The sequence below is a fragment of the Pseudoliparis swirei genome, chromosome 12 (assembly GCF_029220125.1).
Source record: "Pseudoliparis swirei isolate HS2019 ecotype Mariana Trench chromosome 12, NWPU_hadal_v1, whole genome shotgun sequence".
NCBI lineage: Eukaryota > Metazoa > Chordata > Actinopteri > Perciformes > Liparidae > Pseudoliparis > Pseudoliparis swirei.
The window spans coordinates 868,056-885,995 of record NC_079399.1 but is presented as its reverse complement, the minus strand read 5'-3'; the positions used below and the strand labels follow the sequence as shown (position 1 = coordinate 885,995).

The 17,940-nt window shown below is 48.1% G+C and overlaps 1 protein-coding gene across 1 annotated transcript in view; it reads right to left on the bottom strand.

Moving 5' to 3' along the window:
• LOC130202974 (kinase D-interacting substrate of 220 kDa B-like) overlaps positions 1-1,490 on the bottom strand; it is a 3,635-nt gene extending 2,145 nt beyond the window's left edge. Inside the window, exon 1 of the mRNA XM_056428872.1 lies at positions 1,359-1,490. Coding sequence (XP_056284847.1) covers positions 1,359-1,482 — 124 coding nt within the window. The 5' untranslated portion in view covers positions 1,483-1,490. The remainder of the gene's footprint in view (positions 1-1,358) is intronic.
• Positions 1,491-17,940: the final 16,450 nt, after the last annotated feature.

Genomic DNA, 17,940 nt, shown 5'->3' with positions numbered 1-17,940 from the left:
TATTTAACCGCGGTGCAGCACGGTTTGACACTGTTTGTTTTAAACAATTATTTCCGCGAAAAATAAGGAGCATAAAATCAGTTTAACCAGGATGAATCAGTCGGGTTTCTCCTGCTCGTCTCCCCTCTGATACTCAGAGGAACGGAGGAGACGACGGCGCGGAAAGAACGTGTCACACGAAACCTTCCGTGATTGTCAATCCGTTTGTCTGTCAACATTTCGGGTAAAAACAACAAACACTCAGTAAATCAAGGACCTCCCACCTCACAGGTCAGGCTCATTTAGCAGCCTGTCAGTCCAGAGAGCAGAGAACACAGCGCGAGGACAATGAGAGCTTATTGAATAGAGCTGAGATTGTTCTGGAATGTTTGATGTATAACACGTGAAAAAGGGGTGTGTCACATGCAAAAAGACTTTAAACGTGAATTTAATTTATTTTGTAAAATGTATAAAATGCCCCAGCCTCCAGAGGGTGAACAGGACATATGTGAATGTCAGTCAGTTACCAAGGCCACTGGTTCTGCTGTTCAGTGGTAAAAGATTGGACCAATGGGGTCTCCACATACTTTTTTTATAATCTGATGCACTGAAGAAACAATTTATCATCCACAATATTAAATACCTCGCTGGCACTTTATAGGTAGGAGCCTTTGAAAACCTAGCTCTGTGTAAATTTTGGTCTTTAAAAGAGGAAAACATCATCGGCGATTAATTACATAATTTCAAATAATCGCGATTAATTAGTTAATTTTTTTAAATCGATTGACAGCCCTAGTTCAAAGACAAGGAGATAAACGATTCTGATTGTTTACTCCTCTTCGGAGACCTTTAGTGTGTAAATCAACGAGTTTCAAAGGATGACGAGATTATTATCATTTGAACATTTTGGCAAATTAGACGGGAAATAAATAAAAATGTAAACGATGAATTCTCTTAAATAATAAAACCCCACTAAAGATGTTATTGTATGTGTTCATATATCTAGATAACAGCACGAGGAGAGATTCATATTATTACTTCAGATTCTCCTTGATATGCCCACACAGATTCCTTTAATAACCTTGTTATTATTATTATTATTATTGTGATGATGATGAAGATGATAAAGATGAGGCAACGCCCTGTTCTCCATAAGCACAACCAAAGCTGTTAGTCCACACAGGACCTGTTATAACACCTCAATAACCTTCAATGAGACCACAACAACACCACAACACCACAACAACAACATCATTGCGATCAATCGATCTATCGACATTAATCAAACGTATCAAAATATTCCTGATCGATTTAATCTGTCAATCAAACGCGGATCGATGACGCGAGAGGATGCTGAAAGGAACCGAGCCGTCTCTTACCGTCACAACAGAATCCGGTCCGGGTCCAGCGGTCCTGGTCCAGCGGTCCGGGTCCAGCGGGGTGTTTCGGGGCGGGGTGCGCGCGCTCCTTCGGCCTGTGGGGTGCCGCGGCGTCACTGTCCATCCACAACGACGGCGGCCATCTTGACCCGAACAACAACCAACCAGAAGACCGCAGCGGAGGCAAGCGCGCCAAAACCAGCGGCGCACTTCCGCTGTGCGCTGCCAAAATAAAAGACGACCGCGAGTGGAGAATCCAACGAGCGTTTACTGTGGAGGACGGAAGCTGCAAACGACATAAATCTATGTGCCGTTGAACGGACTAAAATAATCAAAAATGACATTAACTGATTGTCCTGTTTGTATTTATGTTTTATTGATTCACCGTCTGATCAATCCCCAATGAATTTACTTTCCGATTTGTGTATGTATGTGTGCATTCATTCATAGTGGTGAGTAATGCATACTATATTGTATATTCTTTTAGTTCATGTATTTCATTGCTGAATTAACTGTTGTACATCAAACTAAAATTGATTACTTCGTTTAGTCAGATCAAGAATGGATAAGGATATTTCATGTGCACAGATAGCGGTCTGGCAAACACACAAGCAGGCTCATCACTCAGATGTATCATGAACACTCCAATTGACAGGTAACAGAGACAATACCCAGTGAGGGAAGACAACTACAGCAGAGACAACAATCACATGACAGGGACACAGAGACAACAATCGGATAAGAGAAGCGGTCACAGAGACAACAATCACATGACAGGGACACAGAACCAACAATCACAGACAGGGACACAGAGACAACAATCACAGGACAGGGACACAGACACAACATATCATAGACACAGAGACAACAATCACAGGACAGGGACACAGAGACAACAATCACAACAGGGAGACAGAACAACAATCACAGGACAGGGACACAGAGACAACAATCACAGGACAGGGACACAGAGACAACAATCACATGACAGGGACACAGAGACAACAATCACAGGACAGGGACACAGAGACAACAATCATGACAGGTACACAGAGACAACAATCATATAGGGACACAGAGACAACAATCATGACAGGACACAGAGACAACAATCACAGAGAAGGGACACAGAGACAATAATCCATGACAGGACAGAGACAACAATCACAGGACAGGGACACAGAGACAACAATCAGACAGGGATAATAGAGACAACAATTACAGGACAGACACAGAGACAACAATCACATGACAGGGACACAGAGACAACAATCACAGGACAGGGACACAGAGACAACAATCACATGACAGGGACACAGAGACAATAATCACAGGACAGGTACACAAGAGACAATCACATGACAGGGACACAGAGACAATAATCACATGACAGGTACACAGAGACAACAATCACATGACAGGGACAGAGACAACAATCTGGGACAGGGACACAGAGACAACAATCACAGGACAGGGACACAGAGACAACAATCACATGGACAGGGACACAGACAACAATCATACGATGACATAGAGACACAACACAGGACAACCAGTCAGGAGACAACAATCACAGGACAGGGGACACAGAGACAACAATCACAGGACAGGGACACAGAGACAACAATCATATGACAGGTACACAGAGACAACAATCACATGACAGGGACACAAGACAACAATCACAGGACAGGGACAATAGAGACAATAATCACAGGACAGGGACACAGAGACAACAATCACATGACAGGACACAGAGACAACAATCACAGGACAGGGACACAGGAGACAACAATCACAGGACAGGACACAGAGACAACAATCACAGGACAGGGACACAGAGACAACAATCACAGGACAGGGGACACAGAGACAACAATCACAGGACAGGGACAGAGACAATCAGGACATAGACACAGAACAATCACAGGACAGGGACACAGAGACAACAATCACAGGACAGGACACAGAGACAACAATCACAGGACAGGTACAATAGAGACAACAATCTGGGACAGGGACACAGAGACAACAATCACATGACAGGGACACAGAACAACAATCACATGACAGGTACAGAGACACAATCAGGACAGGGACACAGAGACAACAATCACAGGACAGGTACACACAGAGACAACAATCACATGACAGGGACACAGAGACAACAATCACGCATGACAGGTACACAGAGACAACAATCACAGGACAGGGTACACAGAGACAATAATCACATGACAGGGACACAGAGACAACAATCACACACAGAGACAACAATCACACACACAGAGACAACAGTCACATGACAGGAAGAAAGAGACAACAGTCACATGAGATGGACGGAGAGACAACAATCACAGGACAGGGACAGAGACAACAATCACATGACAGGTACACAGAGAACAATCACATGACAGGGACACAGAGACAACAATCACATGACAGGGACACAGAGACAACAATCACAGGAGGGACACAGAGACAACAATCACATAGACAGAGACAATACGACAGGGACAGAGAATAATCACACATGACAGGGACACAGAGACAACAATCACAGGACAGGGACACAGAGACAACAATCACAGGACAGGTACACAGAGACAACAATCACATGCCAGGGACACAGAGACAACAATCACATGTCAGGTACACAGAGACAACAATCACAGGACAGGACACAGAGACAACAATCACATGACAGGGACACAGAGACAACAATCACATGACAGGGACACAGAGACAACAATCATGACAGGGACACAGAGACAACAATCACATGACAGGTACACAGAGACAACAATCACATGACAGGGACACAGAGACAACAATCACAGGACAGGTACACAGAGACAACAATCACAGGACAGGTACACAGAGACAACAATCATGACAGGGACACAGAGACAACAATCACATGACAGGGACACAGAGACAACAATCACAGGACAGAGACACAGAGACAACAATCACATGACAGGGACACAGAGACAACAATCACATGACAGGTACACAGAGACAACAATCACATGACAGGGACACAGAGACAACAATCACAGGACAGGTACACAGAGACAACAATCACATGACAGGACACAGAGACAACAATCAGGACACAGAGACAACAATCACAGGACAGGACACAGAGACAACAATCACATGGACAGACACACAATCACAGGACAGGGACACAGAGACAACAATCACAGGACAGAGACACAGAGACAACAATCACATGACAGGGACACAGAGACAACAATCACATGACAGGGACACAGAGACAACAATCACAGGACAGGGACACAGAGACAACAATCACATGACAGGTACACAGAGACAACAATCACATGACAGGGACACAGAGACAACAATCACATGACAGGGACACAGAGACAACAATCACAGGACAGGTACAGAGACAACAATCACATGACAGGGACACAGAGACAACAATCACATGACAGGGACACAGAGACAACAATCACATGACAGGGACACAGAGACAACAATCACATGACAGAGACAACAATCACATGACAGGGACACAGAGACAACAATCACAGGACAGGGACACAGAGACAACAATCACAGGACAGGGACACAGAGACAACAATCACATGACAGGGACACAGAGACAACAATCACATGACAGGGACACAGAGACAACAATCACATGACAGGGACACAGAGACAACAATCACATGACAGGTACACAGAGACAACAATCACATGACAGGGACACAGAGACAACAATCACAGGACAGGTACAGAGACAACAATCACATGGACAGGGACACAGAGACAACAATCACATGACAGGGACACAGAGACAACAATCACAGGACAGGGACACAGAGACAACAATCACATGACATTGACACAGAGACAACAATCACAGGACAGGGACACAGAGACAACAATCACATGACAGGGACACAGAGACAACAATCACATGACAGGGACACAGAGACAACAATCACAGGACAGGGACACAGAGACAACAATCACATGACAGGGACACAGAGACAACAATCACATGACAGGTACACAGAGACAACAATCACATGACAGGGACACAGAGACAACAATCACATGACAGAGACAACAATCACAGGACAGGGACACAGAGACAACAATCACATGACAGGTACACAGAGACAACAATCACAGGACAGGGACACAGAGACAACAATCACATGACAGGTACACAGAGACAACAATCACAGGACAGGGACACAGAGACAACAATCACAGGACAGGGACACAGAGACAACAATCACATGACAGGTACACAGAGACAACAATCACAGGACAGGACACAGAGACAACAATCACAGGACAGGGACACAGAGACAACAATCACATGACAGGGACACAGAGACAACAATCACATGACAGGACACAGAGACAACAATCACATGACAGGGACACAGAGACAACAATCACAGGACAGGGACACAGAGACAACAATCACATGACAGGGACACAGAGACAACAATCACATGACAGGGACACAGAGACAACAATCACATGACAGGGACACAGAGACAACAATCACATGACAGACACAGAGACAACAATCACAGGACAGGGACACAGAGACAACAATCACATGACAGGACACAGAGACAACAATCACATGACAGGGACACAGAGACAACAATCACATGACAGGGACACAGAGACAACAATCACAGGACAGGGACACAGAGACAACAATCACATGACAGGTACACAGAGACAACAATCACATGACAGGGACACAGAGACAACAATCACATGACAGGTACACAGAGACAACAATCACAGGACAGGTACACAGAGACAACAATCACATGACAGGTACACAGAGACAACAATCACATGACAGGGACACAGAGACAACAATCACAGGACAGGGACACAGAGACAACAATCACATGACAGGGACACAGAGACAACAAACATGACAGGGACACAGAGACAACAATCACAGGACAGGGACACAGAGACAACAATCACATGACAGGTACACAGAGACAACAATCACATGACAGGGACACAGAGACAACAATCACATGACAGGGACACAGAGACAACAATCACATGACAGGGACACAGAGACAACACAGGACAGGGACACAGAGACAACAATCACAGGACAGGGACACAGAGACAACAATCACAGGACAGGGACACAGAGACAACAATCACATGACAGGGACACAGAGACAACAATCACATGACAGGGACACAGAGACAACAATCACATGACAGGTACACAGAGACAACAATCACATGACAGGGACACAGAGACAACAATCACATGACAGGGACACAGAGACAACAATCACAGGACAGGGACACAGAGACAACAATCACATGACAGGGACACAGAGACAACAATCACAGGACAGGGACACAGAGACAACAATCGGACAGGGACACAGAGACAACAATCACAGGACAGGGACACAGAGACAACAATCACATGACAGGGACACAGAGACAACAATCACGTGACAGGACACAGAGACAACAATCACATGACAGGGACACAGAGACAACAATCACAGGACAGGGACACAGAGACAACAATCACATGACAGGGACACAGAGACAACAATCACAGGACAGGGACACAGAGACAACAATCACATGACAGGGACACAGAGACAACAATCACAGGACAGGGACACAGAGACAACAATCACATGACAGGTACACAGAGACAACAATCACATGACAGGGACACAGAGACAACAATCACATGACAGGACACAGAGACAACAATCACAGGACAGGGACACAGAGACAACAATCACATGACAGGTACACAGAGACAACAATCACATGACAGGGACACAGAGACAACAATCATGACAGGGACACAGAGACAACAATCACATGACAGGGACACAGAGACAACAATCACATGACAGGGACACAGAGACAACAATCACATGACAGGTACACAGAGACAACAATCACAGGACAGGGACACAGAGACAACAATCACATGACAGGTACACAGAGACAACAATCACATGACAGGGACACAGAGACAACAATCACAGGACAGGGACACAGAGACAACAATCACATGACAGGGACACAGAGACAACAATCACAGGACAGGGACACAGAGACAACAATCACATGACAGGGACACAGAGACAACAATCACAGGACAGGGACACAGAGACAACAATCACAGGACAGGGACACAGAGACAACAATCACATGACAGGGACACAGAGACAACAATCACAGGACAGGGACACAGAGACAACAATCACATGACAGGGACACAGAGACAACAATCACAGGACAGGGACACAGAGACAACAATCACAGGACAGGGACACAGAGACAACAATCACAGGACAGGGACACAGAGACAACAATCACATGACAGGGACACAGAGACAACAATAACATGACAGAGACAACAATCACAGGACAGGTACACAGAGACAACAATCACATGACAGGGACACAGAGACAACAATCACATGACAGGGACACAGAGACAACAATCACATGACAGGTACACAGAGACAACAATCACAGGACAGGGACACAGAGACAACAATCACATGACAGGGACACAGAGACAACAATCACAGGACAGGGACACAGAGACAACAATCACAGGACAGGGACACAGAGACAACAATCACATGACAGGGACACAGAGACAACAATCACAGGACAGGGACACAGAGACAACAATCACATGACAGAGACAACAATCACAGGACAGGTACACAGAGACAACAATCACATGACAGGGACACAGAGACAACAATCACATGACAGGGACACAGAGACAACAATCACATGACAGGGATCACAGCAGACAACACGTCTACCCCGGCTGCTCTCTCCTCTGCCTTCTCCTTCAGCCACACACCAGACCCTCTGGTCGGGGTGGAGCTACAGGTTTACTCATCTCACCCACATGGTGTTTCGCTCCCTACCCGCTTCCACTCTTTATCCCACTGACTTTTGAGTTTCATGCGGTGACCGTTACTCATCCGGTTCAACTTCACATGGTTGTTCTCTACCGTCCCCCTGGTTCTTTGGGAGATCTCTTGGAAGAGCTAGACGTCCTCCTATCGAACTTCGCGGAACACGGCCCCCCGCTCATCCTTCTGGGTGACTTCAACATCCAGACAGAAGTCATGTGATCTTTACTGTCTTCCTTTAACCTCTCTCAGTCCCTCCCTCCACCAAAGCCGGCAACCACCTTGACTACATTTTCACAAGAAACTGCTCTACCTCTAACCTCACTGTGACTCCTCTCCATGTCTCTGACCACTTCTTCATCTCTTACTCTCTCTCGCTCTCTGGTACCGACAACCCACCCATATCTACAGACTCTGCACCTGTACGGAGCAACATTCGCACCCTCTGTCCCTCCTCTCTGGCCTCCTCTCTCTCCTCCTCTCTGGCCTCCTCTGTCCCTCCTCTCTGGCCTCCTCTGTCCCTCCTCTCTGGCCTCCTCTGTCCCTCCTCTCTGGCCTCCTCTGTCCCTCCTCTCTGTCCCTCCTCTCTGGCCTCCTCTGTCCTCCTCTCTGTCCCTCCTCCCTGGCCTCCTCTGTCCTCCTCTCCCTCTGGCCTCCTCTGTCCTCCTCTCTGGCCTCCTCTGTCCCTCCTCCTGGCCTCCTCTGTCCCTCCTCTCTGGCCTCCTCTGTCCTCTCTGGCCTCCTCTGTCCTCCTCCCTGGCCTCCTCTGTCCCTCCCCCCTGGCCTCCTCTGTCCCTCCTCTCTGGCCTCCTCTGTCCTCCTCTCTGGCCTCCTCCCTGGCCTCCTCTGTCCTCCTCTCTGGCCTCCTCTGTCCCTCCTCCCTGGCCTCCTCTGTCCTCCTCTCTGGCCTCCTCTGTCCCTCCTCTCTGGCCTCCTCTGTCCCTCCTCCCTGGCCTCCTCTGTCCCTCCTCTCTGGCCTCCTCTGTCCCTCCTCCCTGGCCTCCTCTGCCCCTCCTCCCTGGCCTCCTCTGTCCCTCCTCTCTGGCCTCCTCTGTCCTATCTGCTCTCCCCTCAACTGACTGCTTCTCACTCATGCAGCCTAACTCTGCCGCAGACACTCTCCTCTCTTCCCTGTCTTCATCTCTTGATTCTCTTTGTCCTTTTAAGACACGACCGGTTCGGTAATCCTCTCCTCTCCGTGGTGGTCTGACTCGGTGCGCGCCGAGAGAGCCACCCTGCGAGCGACGGAAAGAAAATGGCGAAAAACGAATCAAGCGGAAGACTTGCTCTTCTATCAATCTCTCCTCTCCTCCTTCTCTGCCTCTATCTCTGCAGCCAAAAGCTCGTTCTACCTGACCAAAATTCAGTCTTCCTTCTCTAACCCCAAAAAACACTTCTCTATCTTTTCCAACCTCCTTGATCCCCCCTGTCCCCCTCCTCCTTCCACCCTTCTGCCACTTTGTCGACTACTTTACAAACAAGATAGATGACATCCGCTCCTCCTTTACTGATCCATCTTCTATCACCTCACCAGCACCAACTTCTTCATCCCCCTCTCTTTCCTCTTTCACCCCCCCGTCTCCCAATCAAGTTCTTAGCTTGGTGACCTCCGCTGACCGACCACCTGCGCCCTTGACCCCGTCTCCCATTCTCCAGGCTGTTGCTCCTGACCTTCTGACCTTCCTCACCCATCTTATTAACAGCTCCCTCTCAACTGGCTGTTTCCCTCTGAAGGAGGCGAGAGTCAACCCTCTCCTGAAGAAACCACCTCGACCCGTCTGGAGTCAGCAACTACAGACCGGTCTCTCTTCTTCCTTTTCTCTCCAAAACTCTGGAGCGAGCTATCTTGAGCCAAGTGTCCTCCTATCTCCACAGTAACAACCTTCTTGACCCTCACCAGTCTGGATTCAAGGCCGGCCACTCGACAGAGACTGCCCTCCTTGCTGTCTCTGAGCAGCTTCACTCTGCTAGAGCAGCCTCTCTCTCCTCTGTCCTTATCCTTCACTCTGCTAGAGCATCCTCTCTCCTCTGTCCTTATCCTTCACTCTGCTAGAGCATCCTCTCTCCTCTGTCCTTATCCTTCACTCTGCTAGAGCAGCCTCTCTCCTCTGTCCTTATCCTTCACTCTCCTAGAGCAGCCTCTCTCTCCTCTGTCCTTATCCTTCTAGACCTTTCTGCAGCATTTGACACCGTGAACCACCAGATCCTGATCTCTTCTCTTCAGGACCTGGGGATCTCAGGCACTGCACTCGCGCTTTTCTCTTCCTACCTTAAAGACCGCACCTACCGGGTAACTTGGAGAGGATCTGTGTCTGATCCTTGTCCTCTCACTACTGGGGTTCCTCAAGGCTCCGTCCTGGGTCCCCTCCTCTTCCTCTCACTACTGGGGTCCCCCAAGGCTCCGTCCTGGGTCCCCTCCTCTTCCTCTCACTGTGGGGTCCCCCAAGGCTCCGTCCTGGGTCCCCTCCTCTTCCTCTCACTATGGGGTCCCTCAAGGCTCCGTCCTGGGTCCCCTCCTCTTCCTCTCACTATGGGGTCCCTCAAGGCTCCGTCCTGGGTCCCCTCCTCTTCCTCTCACTATGGGGTTCCTCAAGGCTCCGTCCTGGGTCCCCTCCTCTTCCTCTCACTATGGGGTTCCTCAAGGCTCCGTCCTGGGTCCCCTCCTCTTCCTCTCACTACTGGGGTTCCTCAAGGCTCCGTCCTGGGTCCCCTCCTCTTCCTCTCACTATGGGGTTCCTCAAGGCTCCGTCCTGGGTCCCCTCCTCTTCCTCTCACTATGGGGTTCCTCAAGGCTCCGTCCTGGGTCCCCTCCTCTTCCTCTCACTATGGGGTCCTCAAGGCTCCGTCCTGGGTCCCCTCCTCTTCCTCTCACTATGGGGTTCCTCAAGGCTCCGTCCTGGATCCCCTCCTTGTCCTCTCACTATGGGGTTCCTCAAGGCTCCGTCCTGGGTCCCCTCCTCTTCCTCTCACTATGGGGTCCCTCAAGGCTCCGTCCTGGGTCCCCTCCTCTTCCTCTCACTATGGGGTTCCTCAAGGCTCCGTCCTGGATCCCCTCCTTGTCCTCTCACTACTGGGGTTCCTCAGGGCTCCGTCCTGGGTCCCCTCCTCTTCTCTCTGTACACAAATTCTCTCGGCTCTGTCATTCGTTCGCATGGCTTCTCCTACCATAGCTATGCTGATGACACCCAACTGATCTTCTCATTTCCACCGTCTGAAACACAGGTGGCGGCGCCAGTCTCTGCCTGTCTGACTGACATCTCTCAGTGGATGTCTGCTCACCACCTGAAGATCAACCCTGACAAGACCGAGCTACTATTCCTTCCAGGGAAAGGCTCCCCCACCCATGACCTGACTACCACCTTCACCAGCTCTGTGTTGGCCCCGCCCCCGACTGCCAGAAACCTCGGGGTGACACTAGACAGTCAACCTGACGGCCAACATCGCTGCGACGACGCGTTCCTGTAGGTACATGCTGCACAACATCAGGAGAATACGGCCTCTTCTTACTCAGAAGGCGGCGCAGGTTCTGGTCCAGGCTCTGGTCCAGGTTCTGGTCCAGGCTCTGGTCATTTCACGCCTCGACTACTGCAACTCCCTCCTGGCTGGTCTACCTGCTAAGGCCATCCGACCCCTGCAGCTCATCCAGAATGCAGCAGCTCGACTGGTCTTCAGTCTCCCGAAATTCACCCACACCACTCCGCTCCTCCGCTCTCTTCACTGGTTACCGGTGGCTGCTCGCATCCGCTTCAAAACACTGGTCCTTGGTACCGTGCTCTGAACGGATCGGGCCCCGTCTACATCCGGGATATGGTCACACCGTACACCCCGGCACGTTCGCTCCGCTCGGCAACAGCCAATCGACTCGTGACTCCTGCACCTCGAGCTAATCACTCGAAATCCAGACTGTTTGCTGTCCTGGCTCCTCAGTGGTGGAACGAGCTCCCCACTGACATCAGGACAGCAGAAAGTCTCTACATCTTCCGTCGGAGACTGAAAACACACCTTTTCCGACTATATCTGGATTAAAACACAGATTAGCACTTCAGTGGCACTTAAATAGCACTTATTATGGTACTTTTGTAGTTCGACTATGTTGAGGAAATGTTACTTCCTGTATTCTTGTTGTTCTTAGTTTGTACTCTAGGTTGAAATGCACTTATTGTAAGTCGCTTTGGATAAAAGCGTCTGCTAAATGACATGTAATGTAATGTAATATCCTCTGTCTGAAGGCTATATCCTCTGTCTCAAGGCTATATCCTCTGTCTCAGGGCTATATCCTCTGTCTCAAGGCTATATCCTCTGTCTCAAGGCTATATCCTCTGTCTCAAGGCTATATCCTCTGTCTCAGGGCTATATCCTCTGTCTCAGGGCTATATCCTCTGTCTCAGGGCTATATCCTCTGTCTCAAGGCTATATCCTCTGTCTCAGGGCTATATCCTCTGTCTCAAGGCTATATCCTCTGTCTCAGGGCTATATCCTCTGTCTCAAGGCTATATCCTCTGTCTCAGGGCTATATCCTCTGTCTCAGGGCTATATCCTCTGTCTCAGGGCTATATCCTCTGTCTCAAGGCTATATCCTCTGTCTCAAGGCTATATCCTCTGTCTCAGGGCTATATCCTCTGTCTCAAGGCTATATCCTCTGTCTCATGGCTATATCCTCTGTCTCATGGCTATATCCTCTGTCTCAAGGCTATATCCTCTGTCTCAGGGCTATATCCTCTGTCTCAAGGCTATATCCTCTGTCTCAAGGCTATATCCTCTGTCTCAGGGCTATATCCTCTGTCTCAGGGCTATATCCTCTGTCTCAAGGCTATATCCTCTGTCTCAGGGCTATATCCTCTGTCTCAAGGCTATATCCTCTGTCTCAAGGCTATATCCTCTGTCTCAGGGCTATATCCTCTGTCTCAAGGCTATATCCTCTGTCTCAGGGCTATATCCTCTGTCTCAGGGCTATATCCTCTGTCTCAGGGCTATATCCTCTGTCTCAGGGCTATATCCTCTGTCTCAAGGCTATATCCTCTGTCTCAAGGCTATATCCTCTGTCTCAGGGCTATATCCTCTGTCTCAGGGCTATATCCTCTGTCTCAGGGCTATATCCTCCGTCTCAGGGCTATATCCTCCGTCTCAGGGCTATATCCTCCGTCTCAAGGCTATATCCTCTGTCTCAGGGCTATATCCTCCGTCTCAAGGCTATATCCTCCGTCTCAAGGCTGTAAAATTCAAGCATGTCTTAAAGACATAAAAACATGGATGACCTGCAACTTCTTGATGTTAAACTCAGACAAAACCGAAGTAATTTTAATCGGCCCTGAGCACCTCAGAGATCAATTATCTGGTGATGTGGATTCTGTAGACGGCATTGCCCTGGCATCCAACACCACTGTAAAGAATCTTGGCGTTATCTTTGATCGGGACTTGTCCTTTAACTCCCACGTAAAGCAAATCTCAAGGACTGCATTCTTTCATCTACGTAATATTTCAAAAATCAGGCACATCTTGTCTCAAAAGATGCAGAAAAATTGGTTCACGTTCGTTACTTGAGACTGGATTACTGCAACTCCTTATTAGCAGGCTGCTCTAATAAATCTCTTAGGTCCTCCAGTTGATCCAGAATGCTGCAGCTCGTGTTCTCACTAAAACTAAGAAAAGAGATCACATCACTCCTGCACTAGCTGCTCTGCACTGGCTCCCAGTAAAATCAAGAATCACTTTTAAAATTCTTCTCTTAACCTACAAAGCCTTGATTGGTGATGCTCCATCATATCTTAAGGAGCTTGTCGTACCATATTGCCCCACTAGAGAGCTACGCTCACTAAATGCGGACTACTTGTAGTTCCTAGAGTCTTAAAAAGTAGAATGGGAGCCAGAGCCTTTAGTTATCAAGCTCCTCTTTATGGAACCAGCTCCCAATTTCAGCCCGGGAGGCAGACACAGTCACCTCGTTTAAGAGTAGACTTAAGACCTTCCTCATTGACAGAGCTTATAGTTAGGGCTGAATCAGGTTTGCCCTGGTCCAGCCCCTTGATATGCTGCTATAGGCTTATAGCTGCCGGGGACGTTTTAGGATGCACTGAGTACCTATCTCCTCTTTTTCTCTCCTTAAGGATGAATTTTCATCTCTCAATCACACGTTACTAACTCTGCTTTCTCCCGGAAGTCCTTTTGACTTTCGCCTCATGGGGTCATCGGACCCTATGAGACGGCATAGATCCCATCTGCCTGATGGATCGTCTGGGTCGTGGAATTCCTGCTCATGACCACGCCCACTGTCCTGTTGAGACTCCGCCCTCCTCCTCCCCACCGCCATCTGCCTGATGGATCGTGGAGGTCTCCATCGTGGAATATGCCTACTATGAACTATTCATACACTCTGTCATATTCATTGAATGTATTTTAACTCTAAATCTGTCCTTCTGTACACATGACATCTATTGCATCTGTCCATCCTAGAGAGGGATCCTCCTCTGTTGCTCTCCTCCAGGTTTCTTCCCTTTTTTCCCCCCTGAAGGGTTATTTGGGAGTTTTTCCTGGTCCGATGTGAGGTTTTGGGGCAGGGATGTCTATGTGTACAGATTGTAAAGCACTCCGAGACAAATTTGTAATTTGTGAAATTGGGCTATACAAATAAACTGAATTGAATTGAATATCCTCTGTCTCAGGGCTATATCCTCTGTCTCAAGGCTATATCCTCTGTCTCAAGGCTATATCCTTTGTCTCAAGGCTATATCCTCTGTCTCATGGCTATATCCTCTGTCTCAAGGCTATATCCTCTGTCTCAAGGCTATATCCTCTGTCTCAGGGCTATATCCTCTGTCTCAGGGCTATATCCTCTGTCTCAGGGCTATATCCTCTGTCTCAGGGCTATATCCTCTGTCTCAAGGCTATATCCTCTGTCTCAAGGCTATATCCTCTGTCTCAGGGCTATATCCTCTGTCTCAGGGCTATATCCTCTATCTCAGGCTATATCCTCTGTCTCAGGGCTATATCCTCTGTCTCAAGGCTATATCCTCTGTCTCAGGGCTATATCCTCTGTCTCAGGGCTATATCCTCTGTCTCAGGGCTATATCCTCTGTCTCAAGGCTATATCCTCTGTCTCAGGGCTATATCCTCTGTCTCAGGCTATATACTCTGTCTCAGGGCTATATCCTCTGTCTCAAGGCTATATCCTCTGTCTCAGGCTATATCCTCTGTCTCAGGGCTATATCCTCTGTCTCAAGGCTATATCCTCTGTCTCAAGGCTATATCCTCTGTCTCAGGGCTATATCCTCTGTCTCAGGGCTATATCCTCTGTCTCAGGCTATATCCTCTGTCTCAGGCTATATCCTCTGTCTCAGGCTATATCCTCTGTCTCAGGCTATATCCTCTGTCTCAGGGCTATATCCTCTGTCTCAGGCTATATCCTCTGTCTCAGGGCTATATCCTCTGTCTCAGGCCATATCCTCTGTCTCAGGGCTATATCCTCTGTCTCAAGGCTATATCCTCTGTCTGAGGGCTATATCCTCTGTCTCAGGGCCATATCCTGTCTCAGGGCTACATCCTCTGTCTCAGGGCTATATCCTCTGTCTCAAGGCTATATCCTCTGTCTCAGGCTATATCCTCTGTCTCAGGCTATATCCTCTGTCTCAGGGCTATATCCTCTGTCTCAGGCTATATCCTCTGTCTCAGGGCTATATCCTCTGTCTCAGGGCTATATCCTCTGTCTCAGGGCTATATCCTCTGTCTCAGGGCTATATCCTCTGTCTCAGGCTATATCCTCTGTCTCAGGGCTATATCCTCTGTCTCAAGGCTATATCCTCTGTCTCAGGCTATATCCTCTGTCTCAGGGCTATATCCTCTGTCTCAGGGCTATATCCTCTGTCTCAGGGCCATATCCTCTGTCTCAGGCTATATCCTCTGTCTCAGGGCTATATCCTCTGTCTCAGGGCTATATCCTCTGTCTCAGGGCCATATCCTCTGTCTCAGGCTATATCCTCTGTCTCAGGGCTATATCCTCTGTCTCAGAGGCTATATCCTCTGTCTCAGGCTATATCCTCTGTCTCAAGGCTATATCCTCTGTCTCAGGCTATATCCTCTGTCTCAGGGCTATATCCTCTGTCTCAAGGCTATATCCTCTGTCTCAGGGCTATATCCTCTGTCTCAGGCTATATCCTCTGTCTCAGGCCATATCCTCTGTCTCAGGGCAATATCCTCTGTCTCAGGGCTATATCCTCTGTCTCAGGCTATATCCTCTGTCTCAGGGCTATATCCTCTGTCTCAGGGCTATATCCTCTGTCTCAAGGCTATATCCTCTGTCTCAAGGCTATATCCTCTGTCTCAGGGCTATATCCTCTGTCTCAGGGCTATATCCTCTGTCTCAGGGCTATATCCTCTGTCTCAGGGCTATATCCTCTGTCTCAGGGCTATATCCTCTGTCTCAAGGCTATATCCTCTGTCTCAGGGCTATATCCTCTGTCTCAGGGCTATATCCTCTGTCTCAGGGCTATATCCTCTGTCTCAAGGCTATATCCTCTGTCTCAGGGCTATATCCTCTGTCTCAAGGCTATATCCTCTGTCTCAAGGCTATATCCTCTGTCTCAAGGCTATATCCTCTGTCTCAGGGCTATATCCTCTGTCTCAGGGCTATATCCTCTGTCTCAGGGCTATATCCTCTGTCTCAGGGCACAAGTAGACAGAGCGACTGTTTCTTGGTCTTCCATGAAATCAAAGCACCACATTTGGTTAGACTTACACAAGAGCCTGTTGGAGCCGCCCAATCTGCATCACTGGATGCATTTATTCCCAGTGTCTCATTTCTGTAATACAGCTCTTTGTCACTTGTACCTCTAGGATAGCTCAGTACATGTTTAACTGTGGCCCATTGCTCAACAGTCGGCTCTGTGAACTCCTGTGTATATCAGGCCTAGTTCAGATGTTCAGATAGATGAGGCTTCCCACTGACTCTCTATATTTGTTCACATCAGTCATCTTTTCGGCACCATCACTATCGTCTAATTTTTGTTCACAGGGTGTCGATCTAGGTTTGCAATCCTGCATGTTAAACCTGTCCAAAATGTTTCCCACATATTTTGTTTGTGACATTCTCACACAGTTGTCACTCTGGTTAAAATCAATACCTAAAAAATGCCTTAGTTTGCCCAAGTCCTTCATTTTGAATCTTTCTGTAAGCATGTCCTTCACATCTCTGAGAACATTTTCATCACTTGCAGCAATCAACAAATCATCAACCCATATTACAATTATCACTTTTGCATTTTCTGTTTCCCATGTGTAAACACATTTGTCTGCTTGATTCTGCTCAAAATGGTTTTTGGTTAGGTACTCATGTAGCACCGTGTTCCAGTTTCGGCCAGATTGTTTTAGCCCATACAATGATCTCTCCAACTTACAGACCAATTTTTCACTTGTGCCAGATTCCACCTCATAGCCTTGTGGCTGTTCCATGTAAATTTCATGATCTATTGGTGCGTTCAGGTCGGCAGTTTTAACATCCATTTGGTGCAGAATCAGGTTTTCTTGCGCTGCTTTTTGTATGACCACTCGGATACTCGTCAAGTTAGCTGAGAAAATGTCTCCTCATAATCTACACCTTTCATCTGACTGTACCCTTTTGCCACATGACGTGCTTTGCA